This window comes from Drosophila arizonae, chromosome 3, assembly GCF_054131065.1.
Source record: "Drosophila arizonae isolate 15081-1271.41 chromosome 3, UAZ_ARI_1.0, whole genome shotgun sequence".
Classification (NCBI taxonomy): Eukaryota; Metazoa; Arthropoda; class Insecta; order Diptera; family Drosophilidae; genus Drosophila; species Drosophila arizonae.
In genome coordinates this window covers 20,281,951-20,300,256 of record NC_142923.1, presented here as the reverse complement: position 1 = coordinate 20,300,256, position 18,306 = coordinate 20,281,951, and the positions used below count along the sequence as shown (strand labels likewise).

The following is an 18,306-nucleotide window of genomic DNA, read 5'->3' as shown; positions in this document are numbered from 1 at the left end:
TAACACATTTATATATGAATGTTTTGAAGTTTAGAAAAAGTTTAGAATAGAAATTCAGATAAGTATATATTTTTAAATAATTTAAAATATTATATTAAGAAAAACAAATATTTCTTTAAAATTAAGTAAAAAAGCGAATTTTTAAATTTATGTGATATATTATTAACATTTATGTGCCTCTCTTTTCTCAGCTTTACTTACATTCTCCTCTCTCTCCTGTTTCTCTCTCACCCTCTCTCTCTCCCTGTTCCTCTCTCTCCCTCTTCCCTCTTTCTCTCTCTCTCTCTCTCTCTGCCTCTACTCCTTTCTGTCTCGCGCATTTCCTATCACATTATCTATCCCTACAATCCCGATTTCAGCTGATGATAATATCGAGTATAATCATAGAAATCGCATATTAAATACCACATTCACAAGGGCCATCAAGTGTGATCTTTTTATGGTCAATTCTAAACAGTTCAACTTTACGGCCAAATCCTTTTGTTATCCTTGTTGGTTGGCTGCAGGCAAGTGGGCGTGACAGAACAATTATATGCAGCACAGTTGAGTTCATTGTCTGGCTAAATCTCTCTGTCTTTCACTGCTCTCACTATCTGCCTCTCTCCCTCTCTCTCTCTATCTCTCTCTCTCTAAAAGAGAGAGACAGACAGCTCTTTATGTGTGCGTGTGTTAATTAGCCAAACACTTGTTATTCCAACAGAATGCTGTTGTCCTGTAACTTTTCCCTTTCTGCCACGCCCCCAAGCACACGGACTTCCCATTTTAAGTATCATGAACTTGTGCTAACCTGTGCTTAAGCGATTTTCGCGTTTATTTTTAAGTCTTTTGCCTTTAGCCCTTGCGACACATCAGCACATCATTTGCATATGTTTAGTGTGCATGTGGGTGTGTGTGTGTGGGTGTGCGGACGTATCCTGAGCGGTATAAACAGACAACTTTGTGGGGCGTAATTTGATGCCGCTGACGACAATCTCATTATCATGACAATGCAATCGGAATCAGAATCGAATTCGAAATTGTTGTTCGATTCAGTATTCATTTCGTCCTATTTACAGGACTTCCAACTGTCATATAAACCGCACTTAAGCCACAAACATATAAATGGTTACTGTCAATGCACTCCTATGCAGTTTATAGGGCAACTGTCCGCCTTCGTTCGTTCAGCAGGGTTAAAATGTTAACCAGCAATTGGTAAATTGATAGCCAAAGAGTTGTACATATACTTATGTATGTCGCCGTCAGTTGTCAATTTATAGATCTTTTACATTTACATACATATATACATACAGCCGTAGAAATACAGTAAATTCTATTAAGTTCAATTGTTGTTAAACTTGTTTAAAGCTTTTACTGGTTGCGAACTTTGCTAAGCTGTGAAAGCTTCCTGCACAGCTTTTACAGTGTGTTGGAAAAATGTTTGTACATGATACAAACATGAAAATAAAATCAAACTTTAGATAAAGTATATAAAATCCTCTGAATAATAAAAATATACAAATGAATCATAATAAAATTTTGTAATATAAAAATTTTATTTATTATTATTTTATTTATTGCACACATATACAAATATGTTTTGTATTTAATATTAATATATGCATATAATAATAACATATGTATATTAATAATAGAAAAAATTGAATTAAACCGACTAATGTGCCAAAAGACTACAAATGCTATAATATCAAAATCTATAATATACATGCATCAATAATATTTAAATAAATAAAAATAAAATTGTATATTTCTATATTATTATCTTCTTTTGTTTATACAAAACCTTGAAAATACAATTTTTTGCAAATAAAACAAACCACTAAAAAGGAAGAGCATAAATATTTATTTCATTTCATTCTTAGACTTTTAGTTATTCATTATTATAAATTATAAGGCCACTGTACTATTTATAAATTGGCATTTTATTCCGAATAAAATATATTCTGCTTGACATATTCAACTCTTAATTGAAAATAAATTAATCTTTATGCTCTTGTTTATTATTATTATTATCTAAAAATATTTTTTCAAGCCATAAATCATTTTAGTATTTATAAATAAACAAAAATACATATACTCTGATTTGCATATACGTAAAACCAATCGGAAAAATATAGTACTCGAATTAAATGAAAACAAAATCAAGATTTTAACTATACTCAAGAGCTGCCTCTCATCTATAAACTACTACTACTACTACTTGTCTTCCAATTCCAATCCACTTGATTAAGTTTAAGTACTTCATATATTCCTGTCATCATGAGCTGATTAATGCTCAAAGTATATATATATTTAAAGTTATCTATTGAAAGGAATTACCTGGTATTTAGCAAAAGAAAATCACCATCTGGTTACCAACGTTGGATAGAACTGAAGGAACGCGTGCATTGAGTCAACAAATTTTCTAGTATAGACAAAATTCGCATCTAATCTGGTTTTTGGCGTGGAACCCTCGTGTTCTATCATCGATAAGCGCATGAATTTAAATACTAAGAAAGTGATACAATTATGTCAGAGATTGCCAAAACGAAATCAAATTATAAATTATATATAGAAATGTTTTTATTTTATATACTTTATGCATGCATACGTATATAGACTTGAAATCTGTATCTATTAAAATAATTTGGCGTATAGAAATAGAAGTGTTTTGGGAGAGATAATCACGGACTTCACGCGTTGCCCCATATAGATGTTGAGAATATAATTTATATGAGCTATAAAGATTTTTATAATATATTTATAATCTTATCAGTTGTAGTACGCCATGGGCCGCTGCATGCGATTCCCAGTGAATGAGTAGTGAGGCATTTTTTTTTCATGAATTTGAACCTTTGGCCTTTTGCTTTTGTCAGGTTGCTTTGAGAGATTAGATGTAAGTGTGCCCAGGCTTGGGCATTTTATGGGCTTCAACTACTGAGCATGTTTATCAAATCATAAAATGTGGCTAATTTTTGATAAGAGCCAAGCAAAACCATTGGCAACAGTCAAAAATTTTTTGAAGGAAATGGTCAGTCGATAGCTTATATCATGTTTGTTTTTCTATTTTGCGCTATTCTGATAAAAATTGTAAATTCCTTAAATTTTAGCTAACATTTATCTATTTATCCGAATGACTCATTAAGATTATTCAAATTATTGCTGGATCAATGCAACAGGTGTTTGACTTTTTAACCAGATAAGCCATGACATTATCACCCGGTTTATTTTTAGAAGCCTATTTTTTATTATTCATAAAGAATTACTTAAGTTTTATCAGCTTTAATTTATTTATAAACAAAGAACACAATTGAATTGTCTAGAGCAAGATTTTTACGAAATAATATTGACGATTGCCAAAGCAAGTTCATTGCTCAAGATTAACAATAAATAAAGAGAATGATGAGTGGAATAAAACAAATCATATATATTTTAATTTATTAAGCTAAATACAAAAAGAAATACTAGCACCTATTGCTATGTCTAATCTTAGCTTAGCCTAATCTCAGCTGATCACAGCGCCCTATAACTTGTGATCATACGGCTCTATAGCTTGCTTTTCTCTCTTTCCAGCTTTTACACATTTGCTAGCAATAAAAAATTGCGTTTTATTTAAACAAACACAAAATACAAAACAGCTGTTCATTTACTTTAAAAGCTCTTCAAGCCAAAAACATACTAATTACATTTATTGCAAAATTTAATTTGATTTGTTTTATTTGAGATCTGCTTTTTGGAATTCTTTGCCAAAGATGATTTTTAAATTTTCTATATTGAAAAACTAAATTTTCCACAAACAATGCTTAAAAATAAATATCCTCTATTTTTATCTATGTTTTTTTTTTTTTTTTTCAAATAATTATAAATAGTTTCTTAGATCCTCAACAAAATAAACACAATAAACTTAATTAAAATATATTTGATACACATGAATAATAAATAAAATAATACCTTGTACAATATAATATATATGAAATGGAATATAATATATATAAAATATAAATTACTTTTTATGTATTCTATTCTTTAACATATTCGGTTGATCTTTAAAGCCTTTAGCATTTATTTAGTATTCATATTCATTATTCATATAAGAATGAAGAGTTCAGGCTTACAAATATAATCTAGGAAACCAAATAAAAAGCCAGAATTCAAGTTTGAAAACCAAACATAAAAAAAATCTAAAATGCTAACAAAAGAGAAACAACTAGATAATAAATAATAAACTATGTAGATAACAAAACTATGAATAGTTTTATATTAGATAAAGACAAATTACAACACACTAATATACCCTATAGACTATAGAAATACAATAGAGATAAATGAAATGCCATTTGACTACACAATACTCTTCACAATGACCCCTAGCCAAATGAGATTAAATGAAAAAAATGAACCTGTATGGGGATCATTATATTTAAAAAACAAAACAAAAAGGAAAAGTTCTTCAAGCAAGGGTGCAACTGATAAGCAGCAGTAGTTGCTGCACTTGCTTTTGTTGCTGCTGGTTGCCTTGCATGATTTCGTAGCCAAAGATCAAAAAGATTTCGATTACACACAAGTCGCGTTTCGAATTCGATTTCCATGTCTAATCAGCGTGCGAGCGAGTGCACAATGTGGGCGCCTCCCCAGCTGATAAGAGCAGTTCGATCAGGTAGCCGCTGTAAGTCGTCGTGCTTAAACCGCTTTGAAGACTTATCGACAGCGGCGACAGCGACGTCAGCAGAAGCGGCAACAGCAGCAGCAGCAGCAGCAGCGACGATCCAAACGATTTCTATAGCAACCGATCCTGTTCTGCTTTCAGTTTACGCTTTGGCTTCGCTGCGTGCGGTCGTTTTTACTTGGCTCGTAGTTCAAGTAAAAAAAAAATAAAAAATAAAACAAAATATTAGCAAAAAGAAGAAAATTAAAAATAAAATAAAAAAAAAACGCAAAAAAAAAAAGAAAAAAAAACATATTTTGTGTTGTGCTGAATAGCCAAAAAATAAAAATATTTTAAAGAAAAATATAAATATATATACATAAATTATGTAAGTTTTTGCGTAGAATAAATAATATTTAATATATGTATGTAAATACAAGTCATGTAAATGATCACGCCCACCTCCACGCCCCCTACATTTTTGTAAACACGTGTTTTTTTTTTGCGCATTTGCCGGCAATGTTGTTGTTATTTTTACTTCTATTGTCTCTTTGGTCCATTTCCCATTTAGTGGCCGCCCAGTATTTAGTGTCTCAGTGGGTCAGTGCACTGTCCTCGCGAGTTCATTGTCACCCTTTGGTACTGACAGTTGTCGGTTGCCATCATGTTTGTCTCTCCATCACGCTACCTCTAGCTCTCTCTCTCACTCTTTATGTTCCCCTCTCTCGCTCTCGCACACTCTCTGGCTGCGTTTGTGGCTTTCGCTGGTCGTCTGTTTTGCCAGCTTTTGCTTTGATCGCTTTTCAAAAAACTATCTCTCGCATTTGGCACATCTGTTGCTTTTTACGCTCATTCTGCTTTCGAATAAAACAGAAGACAAAATAAACCGCAATTCTTCAGTTATTTCACATGGCATTCTCTTACTACCAACTGTTTCGAAAATAACAACAGAAACACACGAACACAAGCTGTAAACGAATATTTTTAGAACTCTCAATTATCTGTTTTGTTTTCATACGCAGCTTCTTAGGTCGACTCTTTGCCCTGTGTCAGCCATTTAATATATATATTTATTTATATATATTACACATTTTACACTGCTGACAACGCACACACATACATTCATACATTGAAATAGATTTCAGCTATTGCTTTGCTGGGATCGTACGACCACCAAATGTCTAGACAACTAATTCTTATCAACGGGCAAAGCCGGTTTCCACCATGCCTAGTTCCCGCATAGTTGCCATAACACTACGCAAATTCTATTGAGACAACTATACATCGCATAAATATATATATATATACACACACACACACATGCACATTATTAACAAACATATAGCAACATTATAAGTATGCAAACATACATACATATATATTACTTTATATTAGCTTATGAAGTAATATTTCCTCAACTGGCAAAAGATTTTCTAGTTCTGAACATATATCAGCAAAATTTTTAAATATATATATGTATATACATATTTATGCTTATTTCAATTGGAATATACTATAATGTGTTTGATTGTATTGTAACAGCTCGTTAAATTAAATCTCTTTAGGCAATATAAATGTGTATGAATACAAAATATCAGCTAATATATGATCTAAACAAAAATCAATAAAATTAATCCAATTAATTATTAATAAAAATTAATAATAATAATATTATGTTTGAAACCAATTTTATATATATTTCTGCCAAATATTATTATTATTTGAAAATTAATGTTCATTAATTATTAATCCAATTTTTTTTCATTTTTTTCAATTTTATGTATATTTCTGCCAAATATTAATATTATTTGAAAATTAATGTTCATTAATTATTAATTCAATTCATTTTTCGACTGAAACAATGTTTTTTTTTTTAAATTTTTTATTATATGATTTGTATTATTTATCATTTTTATAATTTTCCTATCAAATAACTACATTTAAAAATTGATTACATTCTTTGAAATGCTTTATTTCAACTCTGCCATCTTTACAGAGCTCTTACTGTACGTTCTCAGAATAAATCGTTATTTCGCAAATGTACGCTTGATAAATATTGTATATAATAGAAAACAAGTGTAAACTTTGTTCTTATCACTTATACAAGCTGTAGACTTTGCTACCAATTCTAATTAATAATTTCAATTACATGTGTCTAATTATGATTGGATTTACAATAAATAGTGATTTATTTCGATCATTCATTGTTGATTAAATAGATCATTATATTTTGACGCAATAATAATGTAAGCTTACATTAAATTTCTAAAGGTCAAACTGATTTGTGAGCAGAAAATAATTAAATATGCAAATCAAACTACGTTTCCCAAGAAAAAGTGAATTAGTTATTAAAATATAATTTTTTTGTTTAACTACAATATTATTTCTACGTTATTGCTATGGACTTAATCGAGCATAATATGAGCTCTCAATAAAAAACTGTATGCTTGGTTACCATAAAAAAAAATATACTATAAAATATTTAAATTAATCAGTAATAAAATACCAGTTTTTTTTATAATTTCATCCAATTAAAATCAAAACTAAATTTGCGTGTGCATTAGCCAGCTGTCAATCATCTAATCATTTTATTTTTAATTGCATAGTATTCGAATTGGGGAAGGGGGCTATTGTCTGGAACAGGGAAGCCTTCATCCATCCATCAATCAGCGTTAATCATTGCGGCAAATCAAGCTGCTAAGTAACCAGGCAACAGATAAAAAAAAATAGAAAAAAAAGAAATAGGAAAAAAATGTTTTCGAAGAAAACTTTGGACTCGGTAGTAATATTTATTATGATTATTATTTTGGTTGTTTTATATTCTTTTCATTCTTAACTAACAAAAAAAACCTGTTGTTATTTCCCCTCTCTTTTCTTCTTTTGGTCGTTTTTATTCTTATCAAATTGTTTGCCCGTTTATTGATTAATAAAAACAAAAAGCGCCAAAAGAATTATAAACATTCTTCGACGACATGTGCATACATAGATAGATATTGATAGCTACACATGCCAAGTCGTAGCCCTTTGCACCCAAAAAAAAAAAACAAAAAAAAAAAAAAAAAAAAAAAAACAACTAAATTATTTATAAAATCGAATGTTAACTAATTGTAAGCCAAGACTTCAGTAAAATGTTCCGGCTTTATCATATCAGATGATAAGGCTGGAACAGAAAAGTTAATGCTTACCTAACTAATGACAGGAAACACGATATGATATGATATAACATGTAGACGGCAGAGTGCGATACAATATTTTAAAAAGAAATAGTTCAAATGGATGTTTTGGGTAACAAATAAAATAATGCTTGGTTTATATATTGATAAAAAGTTCTAAAACGTCTTCATTCTAATACAATTCCAATTAAATCCTTTCTTAATAGATTTATAATGGACTGTGATAGAATCAGATATAGAAGCTTTCATTATGGAATTTTTACAGACGAAATTTAAAATTTGGTCTAATATTTTGATGTTCTATATATGCTGATTATATATACTGATATTCTAATTAGGTTTTTGGGACATATCAAAAATATATCAATTATGGTAAATAACTAAATATATAATATATGTCTAATTTATATTTATTGATAGTTAAAGATATTTAGCATTTTATGCTAGAAGTTAGAACTGATATGGAATATATAAAAAATCGGAAAAATAATATATAGATGAGGTCTTAAAATTTCTTTCATTTCATATTCATATAAAAAACTGTATTGATAAGGCAGTCATTGTGGTATATAAAACTGAACTTTGTAAATTCATAAGTTCTAACCCTTAAATATATTTTATATTTATATGTAATATATATTACTATGATTAACAATTTTTTTCGCGTATTTTTACTAGTCTAATCCGAAAGCTCTTAGCTAAGTTCATATAAAACTCTTGATCATAAATTTAGATCTGTACGTGCTTATAATAAGCAGTTATATGAGTACCCCATGCCGCCTCTAATCAGGTGTTAGGTCATAATTCGAGCATAGCGATAAGAGCCGAAACACGAATACGTTAGCCTTGACCCTTGAGCTTGACTTCTTATCGCAAGCAGGAACTCATATAACCATCGTACAAACTTTCCCTGAGTGACAAAAAAAAAAAAAAAAAAAAAATTGAAATTTGTGTTTATTTAAACTAATGGCTTCTTTAATTCGATTACAGACAAATGGCCGCGAATCCGAACGAAGCACTTTTCAATCGCCCCGGCCCGAATCGCCTGAGGCAATCGGAGGTCTATCGCACCACCGATCCCGAAGAGGCCGTCAAGATACGCATGCAGAAGGAGGGTCTCGGCGCCGAGGAACCCATCTCCATACCCGGCCTACTGAAGCGCACCGTCAACAATTTTCCCGACTATCCGGCTCTGCGCTTCAAGAACGGCAAAAATGGCTACACCACAGTTACCTATAAGTGAGTTAAACGAGAGTTAATGGAAGATTTTAAATAGAGATGTGTTAGAGATGAGCTACAGATAATACCGATATGTGCTGAATGGGACATATGAACTCACGACTATATAAATTCGAGGCAATGTTATGTAAATTGTAGTTCATGACCTAACACAAACTTGTGCAATTCAGCCTGAATTAAAACGATTTATTCAGTAAAGTTAACTTAAGCTCACACTTCTCAAAAAGTAATTTGTATAAAAAACATTAAGCGTGCAACCTTTTATTCGACCTACGTACTACCCTTTCATATAGTTCAAAAGCGAGGCAAGCTAATGCATTCTAACTTCATACAACCAGACACGAAACAAGCAACGAATTGAGCCAAAAAGAATTTAGATCTCAATAAGATTTAAGAAATCGTAAAATATATTTTGTGAGCCTAGAAAATTATATTTATATACGCCTCAGCATGACCAAACGTGATGCAATACTTATATGAATAAAACAAGCTCCAATAATTTTTTTTTATCAGGCTTCCGCCTAAGAGAACTTGAGCTGCAACTATTCAACACAAACTACTCAAGAAAAATATCCATATCGCCCGCCAAATCATTCTCTTTTATAGTTTCATACTCAACACGAATTTATCTCAATTAGGCACGACGTAAGACGCAATAGTACGCAATGCTCACAATCGAAATATTTCTATGAATATATGTATGATCATATATACTATTCTGTTTATGAAAATAGTAGTGATGCTCAGTATATACACTAAACAACATATATACACATATATTATACATGTATATCATTATATACATATATTGTGTTTTTAATTTTGAATAGTTTTTCTACGAGTATTTATAGACTTTATATTCAGCCAGAGAATAAATATGGCACAAAACGGTGCGAGTCGATCAATCACAATTGAGCTGAATGTAAAATGAAAACGAAACAAGAACATATAAATCAATATACCCGCGACGATCAATACAGGTAATAGATAGATACAGATCAATAGGCCGCAAACCAATATGTAAACAAGAATAATATTAAGAACTGGAAAAACATAAATAGATACACCTAGGACGAAATGCGTTTATATCTATATATAATTTCAAGCACTTCCTAGTAGAAACTAAAATGATATTCTTATATTCACTATTAAAAATTTATATATATTTTGATTGGCTTTTATTTAAGCTATTCTAATCAATCATAAAAATAAGTTTATGAAACTAATCTTAAACAACTCTCTACGTATTCATGATAATATAATAGCCCCTCAATAGACCTCCTTAGGATAGCCTCCTTAAGACTCTCTTTGATAGTCATTCGTATATATATTGTAGATACCATCATAGGCTCGTGCGTGAGCTAATACTTGGGTTCGTGCTTGGACTCGCGTTCATGCTCCACTCAATTCATCTACGGTTCGCTCATCTCTCCTAGCAAGCAATTTCCTTCGATTAGCGTGCTTCGTAATCAAATTGGTTGGCCGCAAATTAAATTGATTTACAAAAAAAAAAAAGCAAGTCTCAACTCCCAATCCCATTTTTCACAGGCAATACGAACAGAAGGTGCACCAGACGGCGAAGGCTTTCATTAAGCTGGGCCTGCAGGAGCATCATTCGGTGGGCGTGTTGGCTTTTAACTGCGCCGAATGGTTCTACTCGGCAATGGGCGCCATTCACGCCCGCGGCATCATTGCCGGCATTTATACCACCAACTCGGCAGAGGCTGTGCAGCATGTGCTGGAGAATTCGCGTGCCCAAATTGTTGTCGTGGACGATGCCAAGCAAATGGACAAAATTCATTCGATACGCGACAAATTGCCCAATCTGAAGGCAGCCGTACAGATCCAGGAACCCTATGCGCCCTATCTGAAAAAGGAGGATGGCTACTATAGGGTAAATATAAATATATATTATATAAATAAAAAAATATATATATATACATATATAAATATTAAAGGGTTTATATAAATAAAATAAATAATAAATAAATAAATATACATATATACTTTTTATTAATAATATATTAATAAATATATTGTTGTTTTGTTTTACATTAATTTTTTTTTCTAATTTCACTTTTAAAAAAAAAATTTAAATATTTGAGTAGCTATAAGTTTTAAATATATACATTAAAAATTAATAAAAAAAAAAAAAATAAATAAATAATAATTACATTAGAATATATACTGAAAAAAAATATTTATATATTTTTATTTTATTTATTTATTTATTTATTTTATTTTTTCATTTTAAATAATTTCTAAATTATATATATTCTCATAAAGAATACATATAAATATAAATATAAATATATTTATTTATTTATTTTTATTTTTATTTTTTTGCATTTTGTATATTTGTACATATTTTATTTATTTCATTATAAATATTATTTTGTTTATGTAGTTTTTAAATATTTATTTAAACATAAAGATATTTTCATACGTGACTCCTCTCTTTTAGTGGTCCGAGATTGAGGCGATGAATGTGGAAGATGTGGAGGATGAGTACAAGCGTCGCTTGGAGAACATAGCGATCAATGAGTGCTGCTGTCTGGTCTATACCTCCGGCACGGTGGGCATGCCCAAGGGCGTGATGCTCTCCCACGATAATATTTCGTACGATACGCGCGGCATTGGCAAGGGCCTGGAGAAAATCGTCCCGGGTGCGGAGTGTATGGTCTCCTATTTACCGTTGTCTCATGTGGCAGCGCAGGTTGTCGACATTTATACGATCGCCTCGTTCGGCGGTTGCATTTGGTTTGCCGATAAGGATGCGCTGAAGGGAACGCTGGTCAAGACGCTGCAGGATGCGCATCCGACCCGGTTTATGGGCGTGCCGCGTGTCTATGAGAAGTTCCAGGAGCGCATGGTTGCGGTCGCCAGCTCCAACGGCAGCTTTAAGCGAATGCTCGCCGGCTGGGCCAAGGACGTTTCGCTAAAACATTATATGGAGAATCAGGGGTAAGCTTCACCAATTTACCAGCTCACGGCCAACTTTCAACCTGTGCCCCGTGAGCGCATAAATTATGCAAAATGAATGCACAGTTAAAGTGGCTGCTGCCTAGACTCGACTCGACTCGACCCGACTTGAGTCGACTCTAGCTGCTGGCAATCCCTGCCAGGCATTCGACTCTGTTCGTTTGTTAAATTATGCAAGCAGCCAGCGTCGGTCCGCAGGCAACGGCCAAAATCACAGCAAACACAACATTACTCATACGCCGCGCTGTACACGAAGCAACTGAAGCCGTTGCTGTTGCTGCTGCTGCAGGAAACTCGCCTGCTGCATGCGTGCACGTCCAGTGTCTGCGAAATAACGTGACATGCTCTGACTTTGTCAGCGATTAGCAGCTTTAAAACATGCTCGCCTGGTTGCTGCAGACAATTTTAGCTTGGCTTTTATTTTGCTTTGAAATGAGAAGCCGAAGCCTTTACGTTTCTTTTTGAAGGCTCTGCACAAGCCAAAGATTCATTTTGCCAAGATTCACTCTTTGATATATGAATTTATTTGATATGAATCAGCTATCAATATTTTTCTCCTACTAGCAACTTATCTTATATCAAATATTCAGCCCCGACCTAGAAACTCTTTCTCTTGTAGCTTTCATCTTATACTGGAACTTCCTCTTCAATCAGATATTTTTCGTATACTAGGAATCTCATTGCCATTGACTTAAATGTTAGAAATACCTCTCCAAATCACTCTTGAACAGCTTCAACAGCTTTCCATCTATTATAAATGCATCATCTTCCGCCAGCAATTCCTCCTCATCGCCTTCACTTCATGCCAAGAGGAACTTCTCTAGGACTTGACTTTTTTGTGACTTGGCCAATTAAGTTGGCCTGTCGCCAAGTGCATTAGCTGTTGCTGCAGTAGCCCATTAGCTTTCCCCACACAGGCACACTCAGAAAGTTTCTCCTCGCACCATAATCCTTGACCCATGTAATTATCCCAACTTGGCCAACTCATCAAAAATTCCAATTAAAAAACTTTTATCAACAATTTGTGTGCCTTGCAGCAAGAGCAGCGGAGGCTTCCGCTACAAGATTGCCAGGTCACTCATCCTGTCCAAGGTGAAGGCTGCGCTGGGCTTTGATCGTGTGATCAGCCTGGTGACTGCTGCGGCGCCCATGTCCCCAGAGACCAAGAAATACTTCCTCAGTCTGGACATGAAGATATTGGATGCCTTCGGCATGTCCGAAACCGGCGGCTGTCACACGCTCTGCCTGCCGGACTCGACGCTCTTGAACTCGATTGGCAAATCGTTGCCGGGCTGCGAATCGAAGATCATCAATCAGGATGAGAATGGCCACGGTGAGCTGTGCATACGTGGACGCCATGTGTTCATGGGCTACATTGCCAACAAGGAGAAGACGGAGGAGTCCCTGGACGACGATTGCTGGCTGCACACGGGCGACTTGGGCTACATCGATGACAAGGGCTATGTGATGCTGACAGGCCGCTCCAAGGAGCTGATCATCACAGCCGGCGGCGAGAATATTCCACCCGTGCACATTGAGAACATCATCAAGAAAGAATTGGACGGCATCTCCAATGCCTTCCTGGTGGGTGAGCAGCGCAAATATTTAACTGTGCTGGTTTCCATTAAGGTAGGTACGAAGATAATCCCTCTATCTGCAAATCTATATTCGTATTCTTCCTCTTTTCGGCAGACCGAGGTGGAGCGCGAGACTGGCGCACCCACGGATGATCTGACGCACGAATCGATTGCCTGGATGAAGTCGCTGGGCGTTGAGTACACGAAGCTCAGTGAAATTCTGGCAGCCGGTCCTTGCCCCAAAGTCCTGAAGTCCATCGAGGATGGCATCAAGCGCGCCAACAAACAATCCATCTCGAATGCCCAGAAGGTGCAGAAATTCGCCATACTGCCGCACGATTTCTCGATAGCCACCGGCGAGCTGGGACCCACTCTGAAGGTCAAGCGCAATGTGGTCAACAAAATGTACGCGGATCTCATCGAGACCCTATATGCCTAAGAAACGATTCCACGTTTGGCTGTGAAACCAAATCAAATTGAAAACAAAACCAACCCGAAAATCAATTCAAAAGAAAAGAAAGGAAATGAAATTATTTATCAACCTATGAGAGCTATGCAATTAGAGCTTTAAAACACAAAAATTATATATGAAATGAATTTAAACGGACTTACAAGCCATTGCCAGAGCTTAACATTAACTATTTGTACTATAATATCTATATCTATATATAGAGAGAAATTTTTGTAGATAAAAAATCCTAGCCCACCCGCCACTCAATTGATATGAGTGCGATGTTGATAATGATGTTAAAAATGTTGATAATGTTGATAATGATGATATTGATTGATGATGATGATTGATGATGATAGTGATGATACTGATAATAACGATTGATGTTAATGATGAACGACTACACTTTTTCCATCAAAACTATATTGATATCTAGCGTATAAGTTTTTGAAATAGTATGTTAATTTGTTTTATTTACTGAAACACGCGAGCGCTAAGGGAATTATACGATCCTATTGTTTGAATTATAATAAAAAAAAAAAAATTATACAACAAAATATTTGCTTATAAATTTACAGTTAATTTTAAATTACGTATTTGAAATTTTAAATCAAGCTTGAGAATTCCTAAATGCAGTGCTAGTCCTGAGAGATGCCTTCCTGCATATTTTCACCAGCTCATCCATTTCCTCTCCCGATAAGTTGACTGAATTGCTATTATCTCACTGTAAAGAAAAATATAATACATTTTAACGGGCCTAAGGCTGACTTTAGTGTCTCATTTCTTTCCATAATTCCTAGACAGACGACATGATTACCATAGGAAAAATACCAGAAGACTGATTATACTGGAAAGAAATAACTTTGCAGCAGTTATCAGCGCTTTAGCTATCACTCTCTCCCGCTCTCTCGCTGGCCCTCTCTTTTTCTAGTTTATTTCCAAGTGAGATATATTCTGAGCCCTCACACAAGATTTTCCTGCCATTTCTCTCTTCAACTCCCATTTTATTTTCATATTGATTTCCACGCTTAGCATTACACATTAGAACTTATAGGACTAGGTCTTGGGCCTAGGTCAATCTTTGCTCTCCTCCAGTGGCTCCTCAGTGGTTGGCTCTCCCTCGTCGCGCTCCAGGCCCTTGGCCAGTCGCTCGGCCACCCGCTGCATCAGCTCCTCCATGCTCATTTCGATCTTGATGCAGGCGCGACGCTGCAGATCGTAGCGCTGATCGTGGCCGCACTGGATGCGTTCGCAGCTGAGACTCATGCTGAACCAGCTGCTGACGTCCTTGAAGCCGGGCCGGCACTCGCACTCGTTGTGGCCAATGCAATGGCTGTGCTCCGGACAGCCGCCCTGGCAGATGGGGCGGCAGATCAGCTGATGCTGTTTGTTGGGATGATGCGAGTGCTCGTAGCCGCGCATGCAGTGGCACTTATTCGGCTCCACACAGTAGCTGTGGGCGGGGCACGCCTCCGTGCAGATCGGCTCACAGAAGCCAAAGATAATGGTGCGATAGCCGGGACAACACATGCGCACCGTATCCCAGCGAACACGCTCCTCGTACACAATATACTGCTCGCTGGCATTGTTCACGAGCCGTGTTCTGGTCAATGGCACCTGGTACTTGACACTAATGTTCTTCTGGCAGTGCCCGCTCGTAATGGCCAGCGCCTGGCTCTGGCCGAGGAGAAGCAACAGCACCAACGGCAACATACTCCCAGATAGCTCCCAAGCTTCCAGTTCTGTTCACGTCTCGAAAGGCACTAAATGCCGACGACTCTAGCTGAGAAGGGGAAAGTCGAGCTCTTTGTGCCGGCCACGATAACTCTGAATCTCACACTGACTCCCACTCTGACTCTGACTCTGGCTGTTTTGCACGACCTTATCGCCGGAATGGAAAATGGAAGCACGTCTGGCATGTCGGGTATACGTATATATAAGTATACAGTACATGCATATGTTCGATAAGGAGAGTCAGACTTGATCTTCTCAATGAGCGATAAATGTCTGGAGTTAATAATTATAACAATATACGTTATCCAATAAAGTCGTACGATTAATGCCGGAAAATGAAAGTCAAATAAATGTATTCGTTTTTTGTCCGTCCATCTGACCGCGCATATATGTGATGCAGATGTATTCTATATAAACATATATTATACCCAACTTAAGGTTGGTTAAGGTAATCAGCCTATTGGAACTATTTGTAAAAAATAATTCGGATTTGACTATTATGAAGGAAATGCAGAAGTCGAATAGTCAAGCCATGAATCTTCATGAATATAGAAAGCATTTCCCAGTTACTAATCACTCGTCTCTGACGAACTAAGTCATCAGATTTTTTGCCGTTTTAAGCATCATTTCTAATGGGCTCCTTTTAGATCATAAGGAAAGAGAAATACTGCAAAAAAAACACCTATGTAATACCTCTAGCTCCATCAAAGGTATATATAGAAACCTGCATAAACCACAATGACTAACATTCACAAGCTAAAATAAATGCAAATCCGAACAAGAATCATATAAAAGTGCGTAAAGCATGTAAAAAACTCAGTTGAGTGTGAAATGCAGAACGTGAAAGTTGAGATTATTTCGCTAAAAAATGGATACGTTTTGGAGACTACTGAACCTAGGACTACTGGGAGTATTGGACTGCGTTCACTTGAATCGGGCTGCATCAGTGGACAATTACAGCAATGATGTAAGCGTAGCTAAAAATATATCCACAATAAAAAATAAATAAATAAAATAAAAATAAATGAAATATACTTAAGCCAATATTTTGAAAATCATTTGAAACGAGTATTCACATTATTAAATATTTTTTATTAATATAGATGTCAATAAGAAAAACAATATTTAATGCTTCTATTTTTACTAAATATTTAATACTTCTTTTTTTTTAAGATATTTATTGTTATTAATTCAGATGTCGATATTAAGTTTTCTAGTCTCATTTTTTTCCAACATTGCTGGTACTTTTTTAATACAAATTCTAATTTTTATTATTATTTTCTTTTTTTTATTTATGTTTTTTTTTTTTTTTTTTTTTTTTTTTTTTTTTTTTTTTTTTTTTGAGTGTTTTAGATCTTTGAGATCAGCGAATATTGTCAACCGGACGAGCAGTGGCATGCCAATCTCAACAACTGTTGTGTAGGTGCAGGCATGGCTATCATGAGGCGAAAGGCATTTGCATAAAGGATTGTTCGTATAAGTGTCCTGAGCACAGTGATTGTCCTGGGGGCAATATATGCTTCTGCAGGCCGGGCTACAAATGGAGTTCAACTGACAACAAGTGCCATCCACTGTGTAATCCCCATTGTGATCTACACGCCGCTTGCATTGCGCCCAATATCTGTGAATGTAACGCGGGCTACACCCCATTCATTAATGACACTTGTCAGCCAGTGTGTACACACGGCTATGATTTCCGCGCCTGAAAAGTGTAAATGCGATGAGAGCTACGAATATGATGCGGAGAAGATGATCTGCAAGCCGAAATGTAATCCACAGTGTGATCCACACTCTGAGTGTGTCGATGTCGATCAATGTCAATGCAATGAGGGATATGCCACTGTGAATGGTACTTGCCAGCCAGTGTGTACACATAGCTGTGGAATTCATGGTAAATGTGTGGCGCCTGAAAAATGCGTCTGTGCCACGGGCTACGAGTGGCAAGCGAAGCAACTGACATGTGTGCCCAAATGCGAGCCGAAATGTGGACTGCACAGTTATTGCGAGAGTATAAATCGCTGTAAGTGCCAAAAGGGTTTCAAGCCGGACAACATTCAGAGTCTTAGCTGTAGCTCTCCAGCCACATGGTTAATCTACCTACTGATCGGGTGTATTACACTCATAGTAGTCTGCAGCATCAGTGGCATCATCATCTACTGCATCAAGCGCAGCAGAAGTGTCAATTATTAACCGAATGCAAATTTTTCGGATACGTCTGTAATTGTAATATAATCAGAACTATATTTAAACTCTATACATAATAATATATATAAATACATAACTATTAATCACCTAGCCACAACTGATAAAAATAAAACGTTGTATTTCACATTTAGAAAATATAGAAAAAAAAATATTTTGTTGATTGAAATAAATAATAATTGTGATTAATATTTGCTCAATAAATAACAACTGTATATATTTTTAAACTGAGAAATGAGGGTGTAAAGTTTTATAAAAATGTACGCAATAGGCAGAAGGTGGTGTGGTAGAGCCCATAAAGTTAATATATTTCTGATCAGGACGACG

The 18,306-nt window shown here is 35.0% G+C and overlaps 2 protein-coding genes across 2 annotated transcripts; one reads left to right on the top strand and one right to left on the bottom strand.

Moving 5' to 3' along the window:
• The first annotated feature begins 4,776 nt into the window (after positions 1–4,776).
• bgm (acyl-CoA synthetase bubblegum family member 1) lies at positions 4,777–14,600 on the top strand. Its single transcript, XM_089463507.1, has 6 exons — positions 4,777–5,009; positions 8,785–9,033; positions 10,582–10,927; positions 11,498–11,997; positions 13,053–13,644; positions 13,708–14,600. Exons 2-6 carry the CDS (start codon positions 8,789–8,791, stop codon positions 14,029–14,031), a joined length of 2,007 nt encoding a protein of 668 aa, XP_089319633.1. The 5' UTR covers positions 4,777–5,009; positions 8,785–8,788; the 3' UTR covers positions 14,032–14,600.
• Positions 14,601–15,026: 426 nt separating this feature from the next.
• On the bottom strand, positions 15,027–15,904 carry NimC3 (Nimrod C3). Its single transcript, XM_018001446.2, has one exon. It carries the CDS (start codon positions 15,754–15,756, stop codon positions 15,118–15,120), a length of 639 nt encoding a protein of 212 aa, XP_017856935.1. The 5' UTR covers positions 15,757–15,904; the 3' UTR covers positions 15,027–15,117.
• Between the last annotated feature and the right edge of the window lie 2,402 nt (positions 15,905–18,306).